The 13,364-nt window shown below is 39.9% G+C and overlaps 1 protein-coding gene and 1 non-coding gene across 5 annotated transcripts; both read left to right on the top strand.

The window, feature by feature from the left end:
• The first annotated feature begins 816 nt into the window (after positions 1–816).
• Positions 817–887, top strand: trnag-ccc (transfer RNA glycine (anticodon CCC)). The gene has a single exon. It is a non-coding gene; the product is annotated as a tRNA-Gly (tRNA).
• A 306-nt stretch (positions 888–1,193) lies between these two features.
• LOC147316842 (cytotoxic granule associated RNA binding protein TIA1-like) lies at positions 1,194–11,616 on the top strand. 4 transcript variants are annotated; one of them, XM_086313393.1, is made up of 13 exons: positions 1,200–1,427; positions 2,154–2,250; positions 2,477–2,575; positions 3,375–3,429; positions 5,182–5,269; positions 5,478–5,553; positions 5,754–5,862; positions 5,961–6,056; positions 7,222–7,306; positions 7,967–8,105; positions 8,576–8,727; positions 9,696–9,746; positions 10,231–10,369. In XM_086313393.1, the coding sequence occupies exons 1-12, from the start codon at positions 1,399–1,401 to the stop codon at positions 9,706–9,708; spliced, it is 1,038 nt and encodes a 345-aa protein (XP_086169519.1). In that variant the 5' UTR covers positions 1,200–1,398; the 3' UTR covers positions 9,709–9,746; positions 10,231–10,369. The 4 variants fall into 4 exon arrangements, with proteins under 4 accessions (XP_086169517.1, XP_086169516.1, XP_086169519.1 ...); XM_086313391.1 differs by lacking the exon at positions 9,696–9,746 and having other exon boundaries at positions 1,194–1,427; positions 8,579–8,727; positions 10,231–11,616; XM_086313390.1 differs by lacking the exon at positions 9,696–9,746 and having other exon boundaries at positions 1,199–1,427; positions 10,231–11,616.
• Positions 11,617–13,364: the final 1,748 nt, after the last annotated feature.

Here is a 13,364-nt window from a genome sequence, read left to right as displayed (position 1 = left end):
CCTTCCTTCCGCTTGGCGTACAGCCTCAGGGTGGTGGACTTGGGGTGAAACCCTCCATGCATGGTAAGGATTTTCCTTGTCTTGATGTCAGTGGCTTCTATCTCCTCCTTTGGCAAACTTATTATCCCAGCAGAGTACCTGATCATGGGTAGGGCGTAGGTGTTGATAGACCAGATCTTGTTCTTACTGTTCAGCTGACTCCTCAGGACTTGCCTGACCCTCTGCAGGTACTTCCTAGCGGCCTCTTCGTGGTTTCCATTTGCCTGTGGGATCCCCAGGTACTTGTAACTGTCCTCAGTGTCTGCAATGTTGCCTTCTGGTAGTTCGATCCCCTCAGTTCTATACCTTCCCTCTATTTGTTATCATCGGACTACACTTCTCCAGTCCGAACAATATTCTGATGTCGTTGGTGTATATCTTGGTGGTGTGTATCAGTGAATCGATGTCTTGTTCACTCTTGGCATACACCTTGATGTCATCTTTGTAGAGGAGGTGACTTATTATTTTCTATTTTTATTAAAGTTACAGCATGTAAAATCTCACCATTAGATGTCAGTAGATTGCAGATTGCAGTCAATTGCTGTCACTTTTCTTATCCCTCCTAATTCAAGTCCATAAACCGAGCTACAGTAGCTCTGCTCACTCTGCTAATTCTGACTGTTGTTCAATCTTGGTTTAATCTCTTTTTTTGCTTTTTGGACAAGCAAACTTACCGAAACGTCTTCAATCATATTGACGACATTTACCTCTCCCTTCAATAAACATCAACTGATTCAGCAGCCTTCATATATCCCGTTCCCGGACCTCTCTTCAGCAGCGCCGCTGGTGTAGTGGTATCATGCAAGATTCCCATTCTTGCGACCCGGGTTCGATTCCCGGGCGGCGCACGCCTCTTTTACAACGGCGATTAAATCTCAAGACATTTTTAATGTGATCAAAATGTTTGACAGTCAAATGTACCCTTTAAAATATTTAGACGTTTCATCGTGACTACTACTCACATAATATGATTTCCAGATGGCTCTATTTATTTTAGCGGATTGAGCAATGATCAGGAACTGAGAAATAAAAATGTGTTCCTCAAAGCCTGTATTAACCATACGTATAGAATAAAAATGCGGGGGCGCATCTTTGTGTGTGGGAGCAGGAGCGCTTGATTTTGGCTTAATTTCAGCGCGCAGGTTGACGCTGCTGACGCTGCTCCTCCGCCATCTTCAACTTCCTATTGTTTGCATCAGACTGAGGCTGTCTGCGGTGTGTGCCAGAGAGAGCAGAGTCGACCGCAGATATATTATTAAATAGTAGATTTAGTCTTTACGTTCGGGTCGCTAAGTTCAGCACAAACCATTTGTATGTCACTGGATTAAAGCTATCTCAGGACGAAACCACTGAACCTTGATGATGGAGGACGATCAACCCAGAACCTTGTGAGTATCAGCGGCCTTGTCTATGCCCTGGAACGGGAAGGCTTCGTCTAACTGCTGCGCGTCCGAAATATTTCCACGTTGTTGTTTCAATTAAAAGCCTTTAAACCTCGTCATTAAGGGTGTTTCATTTCTATTATTATATACTACAATTCATGGATGTAATACAACACACGTAGCTCCTTGTTTGTTGGGTTTATTTGGATAAATAGACGGAACCTTAATTTCCTTGCAAACGAAAGTGAATTGTTAGCTAATGCTAGCTAGCACCTCCTAAACATTCGAACACATCTAGCAAGTCAGTTCTTCGAAAGTACTCCCTTTTGCGTGCAATGATAGCTAAAATAAAACGCTTTGTTTTATTGATAGTGTAAACACTTTAGCGAAAATGTAACAACAAGGATAGTATTTTATAAAGTGTCTAGCTGCCAAGACACTTAGCTCGAGGCCCGTAAACCGGTTAGCGGTATCTTTAGCTAGCTGGCGGACAAGCCACGTCAACGCTCGTGGAGACGGCGTGGGACATCTCCAGTGAGGGGGTGAAATCACTGACTGTTTTTGTAAAGCACACACTGTCCCCGACAATGTTTCGTTCCAATTCATTTATGGCTTTTATGTTGCTATAATTCATTGTTGTGGGTTGTAAGCTAGCCTGGTTAACTAGCCTTTGTTTGCATGCTACTTCCTGTTTGACTAAAGCTCAACTCCCCCATCTCTCTCCTTTTGCAGGTATGTGGGGAATCTGTCCAGGGATGTCACCGAGCCCCTCATTCTGCAGGTCTTCACACAGATAGGCCCCTGCAAGAGCTGTAAAATGATAGTCGATGTGAGTGCTATTGTCTCTGCTGTATACAGTGTGGTGTGGCTGTCTTTCAGCAGTGGCGTGAGCGGTTATGGCGCTGCTTGTGGAAGTCTCGGCCAGTGTGTCATTTTTTTCTTCTTCTTGTAATCCATTATATCGGACCTTTCACATCCATCTATACTAGGTGATTTTTATTTTCTCTAGTGGTTAAATATTTGACTTAAAATCAGTCTTGATTTCCCATTAACAGACAGCTGGAAATGATCCGTACTGCTTCGTGGAGTTCTATGACCACAGGCATGCTGCTGCCTCATTGGCAGCTATGAATGGAAGGAAAATAATGGGTAAGGTAAGCTATCGTATCTACAGGGTGAGTGGGGATGGGTGGGCTGCTGTGGAAAATGTGAGGAAAAAAAAGTTATTTTTAACATGAAAGAAAAACTAGTGGATTTCTGTATTCCATATAATATTGATTAGATATTCTAAATGACAAGGGGTGGCTACTTGATCAACTGATGACAGTTTCTTTATATGATGAAAACTGGTTCCACCAGGCCACTCAGTCTTTATGTTGAGGAAATCTACATAGTTCTTTTGTTAAGTGTGAGCTCTCTGCTTTCAATATTTTAAGCAGAGTGCAGTAATTTAATACAGTGTTCTAAAACAGAGGAACTTGATAAAGCCCTACAATCTAGAACAATAGAGGAAATAATTAACATTGTAAACGGCAACATTTAAGAGACCCCAGGGGCTGATAAAAGAATATTAAAGTGGTGCAGGAATGGTGTAGTAATGAGTTCAGTGCTGGGACTTTAACCTAGAAGTCAAATAGATGTGCTGAGCGACCAGTCTGCTTAGATGAGATGTATGCATTATATTCTATTTGAATTTTTATTTATATTTAACATATTATATTAAATCATTCATTTAATCATTCATTGTTATATTGCGGGCTTTATAAAAATGCATAGCTTTCCTTAAGGTTATTGAAAGCCTATTTGGAGTCAAGATCAGCTTTAAAATAAAAAAAACAAACAATTAATTTAAAATTGGCTTTTAATTAACTTGTGTATTGGAGATTACCAGGTTTTACTGTATATTGTAAACATACTCCACCTGCCTTCTTTTTTTCTCCGCTCTTCTCACAGGAAGTTAAAGTCAACTGGGCCACGACACCAACCAGCCAGAAAAAAGACACAAGTAGTAAGTAAAACTATTTGTATATGAAGAAGTGAAGTTTTGAACTTGAACACACTAAAAGAGTCCCTGTGATAATATTGCTGAATAAGTACTGCAGAACGTAAGCATTTCATTTTTGATTGATTTTATGCTTATTTTGTCCTTCCTCTGTTAACAAACTGATAGCAATCAGCGGTCTCTAATAGGAACTAAGGTTCTTGGAAAGTATAAAGCTTGAAACAGAGTGTGTACTCTAATGCACAGTAGGGCTGAACGATTATGGAAAATAATCTAATTGCGATTTTTTTTGCCCCAATATTGCGATGCGATATGCGATTATTTTTTAAGGTATTTGTCTTCTGTATTATTAAACAAAGACAAGCAATACATCATATAGTATGGCCAATACTATATTACATTAATTTTAAACTGTTCTTTCCTGGAAGACAGACCTCTGTTATGATGACATGAGGTGATGCATGAATTGATGACTGAAATTTTTATTTAACTTCTTCAATCACAACAGTATATTTGAACATACACAATAGTTTATTTTTAGCTTACAAACATCTGAGCATAAAGTGCTGACAAGGAACCCTGGTGTAAACATTAAATGATTAAAATGAAAGTCAGTACAATGTGCAGATTGCAGAAATATACATAAAAAAAATCAGTGGCTTTACCACACTCAGTTTTTCGACATCTGTGAACTACTAGACAGTCATTCAATTAAAAAATAATATTAAATAAATAAAACTAATAAATAAAAAATACACACATCTTACTGATCTCTGCAGTCAGTAACATTACACATAAAGTGCAAACATAATAGCAATTGTATAAACACACACACAAACACGCTTTTAAAGTTTAAAGGCGTGAAATTGGACGGTCTAGCCTTCTGATTAGCGTCACCGCTGTCTCGGTGGAGTTTAATAAACTCGGCCGTCTGCTTCTTGCTATCTAAAATATAACCAGACACTGGTGTAAATTCTCGACTGTCTCATACTTCTGTTTAATAAGTTTTCTGTTTGACGTTTAGTCAGCTGTGTGAAAACCAAGGAGGAACCCACCCGGGGGATTAATAAAGTTTTATTTTATCTAATCTAATAACTTTAATCTCAGCCAAACCGATTTACTCACGAACAAACAAAACACTGAAAAAAGCCCAACAATAACATTTTTAGGTTGTCTAAGTGACTTATATATTACGTTTAACCCGAGCAGCGAAACTCCGCGGTGATCTGAAAATGATGTGCCGGGAGTTGTGCCGTTCTCGGCCGCATCAGTAACCCTCGAGCTCCCGGCTAGCTGTCGAGCTGGTGGGTAGCAGACGCCTCTGAAAACGTCGAAGCACTTTTGCAAATATGGGATATCTTGATAAACCGAGCAGATATTTGATGTTTACACAACTACTTTCTCGCCTGAAAATATGTTAAAAGTTTATTTTGTGACCCAGAAAGATTAGTATGAGTAATTTTAAAACTTAGTAGCGGCCGCCATTGTTGGAAACTGGAGTTTGGCTGGGCCGCGCTATGAATTCTGGGATATGGTAGTAATTTGGACAGCCTTCGGCGCGTCGCTGTGACGTAATCGGTCTACAAATGCGGCCTCAGGAGGATGCAGCCCATGAATTGTATAATATAATCGCAGTATAATCGCAGCCTTTGCGGTTAGAAAATTGCACTTGATCATGTCGCGATATTATCGCAAATGCGATATATCGTTCAGCCCTAATGCACAGCGGGTCTAAACCACATTTTTCCTCCCAAATAGATCATTTTCATGTTTTTGTTGGCGACCTCAGCCCAGAAATAACCACAGAAGACGTCAAAGCTGCCTTTGGTCCATTTGGCAGGATATCGTAAGTTTCAAACTGTTTACTATCAAAGATCAAGTCTGGGTTAACACATATTGCCATTTAGATATATTGAGAAAAGAATGAAATAAATCTCAGGCAGAGGAGAGGGCCCATTGTCTTATTTAGAGACCTGCTAGTCCTCTTACAGCAGAGACTTCTGGTTGTGCTGAATGTTTGTGACAAGCTGCTGTTTGGTGATTTTTGTCTGCAGAGATGCTCGTGTTGTGAAAGACATGGCTACAGGGAAATCTAAAGGCTATGGCTTCGTGTCTTTCTTTAACAAATGGGTAAGTAGGCGTCATGTGAGTTTAATATTGCTGTTAATGAGGCTCGGAAACACTTTGTGTCTACGAATTCTCTCTCTGTATATTAACATTTTCACATAGATTGCTTGTTGGTTTGTTTGCAGTGCTTCTGCAGAGGTGCACTTTAGATTTCATGTTAAGACTCCCAGTGGATGAAATAAGATTATTTTTCTTCATTCCAGGATGCAGAGAATGCCATTCAGCACATGGGGGGGCAGTGGTTAGGAGGCAGACAGATTCGAACTAACTGGGCCACAAGAAAGCCTCCTGCCCCAAAGACCACCCATGAAAGTATGTTATACAGGATTTGTAAGATATGCAGATTTACAGGTGTCCTTATATGTACGGATGGATGGATTCATTAACAGAAGCTTGTCTTTTCTCACCAGATAACTCCAAGCATCTCTCTTTTGATGAGGTAGTGAATCAGTCCAGCCCCAGTAACTGCACTGTGTATTGTGGTGGAGTCAGCACAGGACTGACGGGTAATGAAATATATGAGTACCATTGACAACATAACTATGATAATTACAGCAGATCTGTTGCTATTCAGATGGATATGACTGCTCATATTTAAGCTTTTCGTTATTAGTCAATGATCTTTCAAACAAAGCAGGAAAAAAACCCAAAACGCCTCACCCCTATACGAGTTTAACGATACACAAATGTCACTGCTCGGTATGAACTTTGGTTTTACATCATGTTCAGTACTGCAAGAAGATTGAAAAAGGGCATATTTTTACCTTATCCAAAACCGAATGAGCCATTAAATTAGTTAGTAGTTATGATCAGTGTGATTTCCTCAGTGTCAGGCTAATTAAACCCATCACTGTGTGAGCAAAGGAGACACTGGTTGTGGAGGAAGGCAATTTAAAACTCAACATTTATTTGGAGCCAACATGTAAAATAAAGCTTGCATAATGTCTGCCCAGCTTTCAAGCTAACGCTGCTAGCATCATGTAGGTGATAGACAAGAACTGGTCTGCTGCCAAAGTGAGCTCTTGAGCTCTTCAATTATTTCTTTCTTTATTTTCCCAATCCTATAGTGCAAATATGTTGATATAAATAGACCTCAGAGTTTAACTGTTTTGCTCAGGAGTCCTACTGATTTGTGGAAATTTTTAAGCATAATTTAGTTTATGAATTAATACATAAATGTCTTTACCCATGGTAGCCAAAGCTTTTTGCTGTTGGTTGTCAAATCTTTATTATTAAAATGAGTATATATTTATTAGTAAGCGCAGAGAGATTCAAAGAAGCTGCTCAAGCATCAGTGCATCTGCTAGAGTTCATAGTGAGTTTAACATAGTCATACATGCTTCATTTTAAATGCAGAGATTTAACAAAAAAAGAAAAGCATCAGTTTGTCCCAAAATAAACTTTTCAGATCGTGTTTACCTCAATGAAAGAGACATGTGATGTACTCTATAACTACACTGTAGGTATAGAAATACTATACCTTTTCACTGCTGGAAAAGGTAAAGTATAGCTACATAGCCCAGTCTGTTTATTAGTTTCTGCTTGTTGATTATAAATGTGCTGACCACCTGTATGTGGCATATCCACATGTATCCTGGGTAGCAGTTACTTTATCAGGACACAGCCCTTACAGAAACGGTCTCTAAGAGTCTCATTATTTATGTCTTTTAGAGCAACTAATGAGACAGACCTTCTCCCCCTTTGGACAAATCATGGAAGTCAGAGTTTTTCCTGACAAAGGATATTCATTTGTCAGGTATGTGGATGTTTTCTGTTTTCTTCTTCATTTCTTTGCTTGATCAAACGGTGATGCTAAGGTTTACAGCTGAAAGAAAAGGTTAATGAACTCTTTGGAATGAGCTTGATCCCCCGGCCCTGGTCATAATGATAGACAAGTGTAATTGTGATTACTTTTTGCAGCCTGGAGTACAGATTTTTACTTTGTTCTGTTCACTTTATTGCCCTGAACAGGGGAACTTGATGTGCACCAGTTAGCATGATTAAGAAGGAAAACACCAAAACACTTAACATAAAGAGAAAATATAAAACGGGTTGTTCCAGTGGGTTCATAAACTGTACTGCAAGAGCAGTAGCACTAAATGGAAGCAAAAAGCAGCACTGCTGTGGACACTGAGTATGTCTTAATGGTGTGACGTATATGCATCACATACACCTACAGATTTTGTTTACAGGTCTGTGCTGCAACACATTTGTATCAGTTCTAGTCCATGATGAATGTTAGATGTCTACTGTACTATTAGTAGTTTAGCCATTAATAGCCAAGGAATCTAATGGTTTATCCCCCTCTCAGTTTGCTAACAAACACATGCATTGTGGTCATCATTGCTGAGTGGATATTTATGAAATGATGTTCAGCGTTTCCTTAGTCTCTCTCTCTCTCCCTCTGTTTGTCCAGGTTTAACTCCCATGAGTCAGCAGCCCATGCCATTGTGTCTGTGAATGGCTCGTCTATAGAGGGGCACATAGTCAAATGTTACTGGGGTAAAGAGACCCCAGACATGATGAACTCCATGCAGCAGATGCCTGTGCCACAAGTAAGGGTCCTATGAACTGTAGTAAGAGGGACAGCATTACATAATGACTTGGTATGGCAAAGAACAAACAAATAGTGCTGCAGTATGTCTTGCTCTAGTTCAGCTCAAGTATCAGCTTTTTTGCTATATGAGGGTATGTGAGTGTTACAAAAAGTATGGGGATAATTGAGTATCCTGTACATGAAATTGATATATTTAAGATACTGTGATGTACTCGGGCAAGTGACCCATTGGCTTGTGTTATTGCAACATGGTCACCTGCAGGAGTCCCAAGCAGGAAGAAAAAGTCACCAGTAATGACCTCACAGCTTTATCTAATATTGTACCTGATATGCAAATAAGTGGTTAATTTAGCAAATAAAAAGCCATGCCAGCTATGCCACTGTTAAATAGATTCTGCAAGGTTCTTTGTGGGATCTGCTGCTGTTAAACCATTCTGAAGTTATCCTTTTTTGTGCTATACCCTGCAGCAGAACAAGATGGGCTTTGCTGCAGCCCAGCCTTATGGCCAGTGGGGACAGTGGTACGGCAACGGGCCCCAGATTGGCCAGTATGTCCCCAATGGGTGGCAGGTCCCCACCTACGGTGTCTACGGGCAGGCTTGGAACCAGCAGGGCTTCAAGTAAGTAGCACAGGGCTCCTCTTCTCTGCCTCCTCCTACTCCAACACCATCAGTTCAAGACCAGGCCAGTGAGATCCAGCTTTGGCCACAGGAGGGAGCTATGACCTCCCTCTGCCTTCCAATGCCCCCCCCCCACCTCTTCCCTCCTTCCCTCACGAGCCTGCCAACTTCAGAAGATTGAGAAATAAACAGACCCCCACCACCAAAAAAAAAATAAATCTGAACTCAAGATTTGAGGGTAATCATGTTTCAGTGTATAGTTACTGTGCACATAGTTCATCGTAAAACCTGAAAGCTTTTGTTCCAAAATGTGTTGTCACTTGATTTATAGCCCATAATGGCTCAGAAAAACTGCTTAAAGTAAAATTTTTGAGTTTTTTTTTTTAAAATGTAATTGACTAAATGCAAAAAAAACCCCACATGCTCAGAGCTGAGGGTTTTTTCTTATTCTTTACTTGCCATCCTCTTCTTGGGATAGCTCGCCGATGATGAATCCATTTCACTTTCTGTGTACGGACATCTTCAATATTCTTCACTTGTTCCTTTTTTTGTTGTTGCATGTTTTGTTTTTGTTTTGATCTTTTGTTGTAGCTTTTTACATGTTTCTTTTTGATTTCACTGATTTTTTTTTTTCCCCCCCTCACTGATGTTGTTTGTTATGTTGGAAATGTCGAATATGATGTGCAGGTTACCTTCTTTTGCTTTTATCTGGACAGTTTATGTGCAGTGATGTTTTGTGCACCCAAGATTAATAAAGGACGGGCCTCAAGTTGCTGATAATCTAACATGTGTGGTGAACAGCTCTCTAAATACTCTGCACTAAAGTGTCAGGCAGATGTGGGCTCAGTGTGTTTTGACTGTTCAGGGCAGTTTGTTCAGACAGAGGTTTACACCTCTTGACTTGAAATTTGAAGATGAACTTTAACCTGCGTCTCCACGCTGAATCTCCACTCTGAACTTACCTTTAGTTTTATTGCCTGAACCACAGAAGCAGTAAAAAGAAAGCCTGTGAAAACCGGGTGAGAACTTGTTACTTTGTTATACTTTGTGGCCAAATTTAGAGAAATGAATGTGCTTGCACTGTCATCAGTCTGTAGGCTGCTTACAGCAGGGTTTGTAGTTACCAGCAGTTGGGAGGGGGGTCGGGGGTTTAGCAAGGAATCTTTAGCTTGCTGGACTTAGCCTGTATGCTCTCTGTCTGCTTATCCACCCATGTATAATCAAATTCCTTTTGATACCCCCCACCCCAACCAAAAGCCCTCCACTTTTTTTTTTCTTTTGTTTTGTTATTGTTTTCATCTAGCTTGAATCCCCACCCCCGCCCTTATAACCTCTGATAACTCTGTTTGCCTTCTTGTTCTCATTCTAGCCTGTCCAGATTCCAGTAGCTTTAATACAGACTATTCTTTTGGCTCCCTTTCGCCTTGTCTCTTCTAACCTGCTGGCATTTTGTCTTTTCTCTCTCTCTCTGTCTTTCTTTACCTCGTTTTTTTTGTTTTGCAGTCACTTACCGGCCAGTGCTGGGTGGACTGGCATGAGCGCCATCAGTAACGGTGGGGTTATGGAGCCTACACAGGGATTGAATGGGAGTATGCTAGCCAACCAGCCCGGTATGGGAGCCGCAGGATACCCCACACACTGATAAGTGGGCAGGGTGGGAGATTTGTCAACCATCAGCCTCTTGCTGGCTGTACGGTGCCCTGCGGGGCTGTGTAACACTGCCTCCATTTTGTGGCAGGACTGAGACTTTACTGGGATGTGGAATCTAATGAGAAGGGTGACTTCTGTGGAGATGTAAATGGGATTTCTTGGGGTGGGCTGAGGTAACAGGAGCCAGGGAGCAGCAGTTTGACCCACACAGGTATTTACACCATTTGTGGTAGGAAAGACTGTCCATGAACCAGGGCTCTTACCATTTTTAAGTTAACTGTAAATGAATTATAAAACTGTAAAGGAGAATCTCTTTTTTTCCCGGGTTTTACAGATTGCCTCCATTTTCACTTCTTTCCTCTCGACCACTGAGAGGTTTCTTTTTCTTTTTTTTTTTTGGAACTGAGTCATGCTAAGTTATGATCCTTAATTATCTGAGGAATGGAAATTTGTTCTAATTTTCTCTTGGATTAAAAACAATTGCAGGGATTGTTGCCACTGCTGTTTCTCTGTAAGGGCAGATTAATATTGCACAGTTCTTTCCTCTCTTGGATTTCCCAGAAAAATTTGACTACCAAGAGCATTTTTCTTTTTTTCTTTTCTTTTTTGCATTCCATTTCTCCTTCATATCTTTCTGACAGCCTCAAAACTTTTTTCGCCACGTGTAAATAGCCATCCATTCATTTGAAACGATGTAAGTAAAATGCTACTGTTAACTGTGGGTGCTTGCTTTTCATTTTTTGTTTTGATAACTCGACAGTTAACTCGAACATTGTACGTAGCAGAGTGGCACTATCAAAGGTGACACTGGCACAGTGCAACACGCGACTCTTCCATGCAGGGATAAGACAGCATTGCTATGCAGTGCATACTTTAAAATTTAACACGATTCAAACGTTAAAGTGTGAACATGTTTGACACTTCTGATGTTTCTTTTCTTCTTTTTTTTTAAATATCTATTGAAACGCCAGTATTTTATATCAGACAAATCTGAGTGTATTCAGCTTTACACTTGCTCTTTTTGCCAGAGAGATGGAGAGGCCTACATTGTGTAACTGTTGCCTTATAGAGCTGGTTTCTTTTAGCTGACAAGATACTCTTTTTAATTAGGCAGTGCCTACAGACCTTTTCAGACCTTTTTGTTTCGAAAGGTGTTAGTCCTGAGAACTGATGACTCTGCTACTGTAATCAATGTTTTCTTGCTTTGTCCAATTAAAATGCTAATGCACATAAACCACACTTTGTGTTTGTTTCCCCCCTTTGTTTATTCGGTCATATTAGAGCATCAAATGGAAATACTGCATCTTGGCAACTGTGTCCAAAACTCTAAGCACATCACACGAAACATCTGTAAAAGTCTTGCTGCTTATAGCCTGCCAGTACTTGACCATATTTGTTAAGAAGAAAACCTGCTGATCTGTATCATGGCGCAGTTCAGCCAAATCTTTTTTTTTTTTTTTTTTTTAAGCCACCGGCCGCTTTAATCTTCTAACATCTGCAGCCTTGTGTGTTTAAGACATTAGATTCTGTCCGGCTGAACCAGAGGAACTTTATTTGGTGCCAAAGCGCACAGATAACAGATATCTCACCAAAATGTAGAAACGTGGTCAAACATAAATCAGGTCATGTGATCGCAAAACCCTTAATGGCTTCAAAGGTGAAAATGAAGCACATAAGTGTTTTTAGAATCATATTACAGTAAGTCAGTCACTGCAGCTAAAACTAGAGCTTAAAAAAAAAAGAACTTAAAGCTTTAATTTTATTGTACTTCGTGCATAAAATGTTACAGTTCATAAAGAAAATGAACTTTACATGTACAACGCTCTGTTACTACAATCCTCATTTACCTCAGCACTTTTTTTTTTTTTTTTTAACCACACACTGATGGATGTATCAGGAGCAACTTGGAGTTGCAGTTGTCTTGCTTAACAATAACTTCCACATTGAGACTGGAACAGCCACGGATCAAACCAGAGATGTTCCAGTTGGTATACAACCTGCTCTACCTTCAGAGCCGCAGCCAAGATGGCTTCAGCACAAAAAAAGTTGAAGATACATTTGAATTTTAATTAAAAAAAACAAACTGTGCATTCAGGTTGTCTGTTAGACTTTTAATATTCGGTTCATTAAAGCATCTCATTTATTCCAGTTCATAAAACAAAAAGGATTTCCCACAGTTCTACCACCACCTTCTGGCTGGAGCTTTTTACAGTTTGTCAGAGGACATTTGACTTGTAAGTGATTTTTTTATTATTTTTTTATTTTTATTTTTTAAAGCACAACCATGTGTTTTCTCAGAAAGTGATGTTTGTTCGAAACCCTGAAAACACAATGCAAAGACTTGCTGGGGATTTATGTTTCAATGGGAAACCTACTCTGTCGCCACACTGTAACTGTCAGGTTACACACCTTAGTAATGTTTCATCAACACAACCAACAGTTTATACCAGTGAAACTTGATCTTTCATTAGGAAGAGAAATGCTGTATAAGCTGCCTGTTGATGCTTCTTAGCTGGTATTTTAAAACCTGATGTTTTATTGCTATGAGGCTACAGCACTGTTCACTCCACCACGGTGCTGCTGAGCGAGTTGACTGTTTACCAAAAAAACAACAAAATCACAGAAAAATACACATTTAGAAACTCATGCTACATTTAATACTGTAAGTTGCACTCGTCACAACAGTGATCTGGCTACACCTTTAAGCTAATACTGCATAAACAGTGCCGCCTGTCTGTGGTTAAAGCTCCTTATATCCAAGTTTAGACACCAAATGGACCACAGGTCCTGAAGGGTCTGTGTAAGCTGTTTATACAGCTTATTGTAGGGTCTTAGAATATAAAGCACCTTGGGGCAACTGTTGTGATTTGGTGCTATATGAATATAATTGAACTGAATTTGGACTTTGGTACCAGTGACTTCATATGCATTCTTAACTGGCAGAACGGTGTGATATGGCAGCTAGATTATCAGAAAACAAAACGGGT

The sequence above is a fragment of the Aulonocara sp. 'chitande type north' Nkhata Bay genome, linkage group LG12 (genome assembly GCF_057382095.1).
Source record: "Aulonocara sp. 'chitande type north' Nkhata Bay isolate Kocher_YH1m ecotype deep benthic linkage group LG12, A_spYH_male_GT1.1, whole genome shotgun sequence".
NCBI lineage: Eukaryota > Metazoa > Chordata > Actinopteri > Cichliformes > Cichlidae > Aulonocara > Aulonocara sp. 'chitande type north' Nkhata Bay.
The sequence above is the reverse complement of the archived record's forward strand: the minus strand, read 5'-3'. Positions and strand labels throughout refer to the sequence as shown.

Coding starts and splice junctions, on each gene's coding strand:
- LOC147316842 (XM_086313390.1), top strand. CDS start 1,399: ATGATGGAGGACGATCAACCCAGAACCTT. Junction 5,554..5,753: donor TGTCTTTCTTTAACAAATGG/GTAAGTAGGCGT, acceptor TCTTCATTCCAG/GATGCAGAGAATGCCATTCA. Junction 8,106..8,575: donor AGCAGATGCCTGTGCCACAA/GTAAGGGTCCTA, acceptor TATACCCTGCAG/CAGAACAAGATGGGCTTTGC.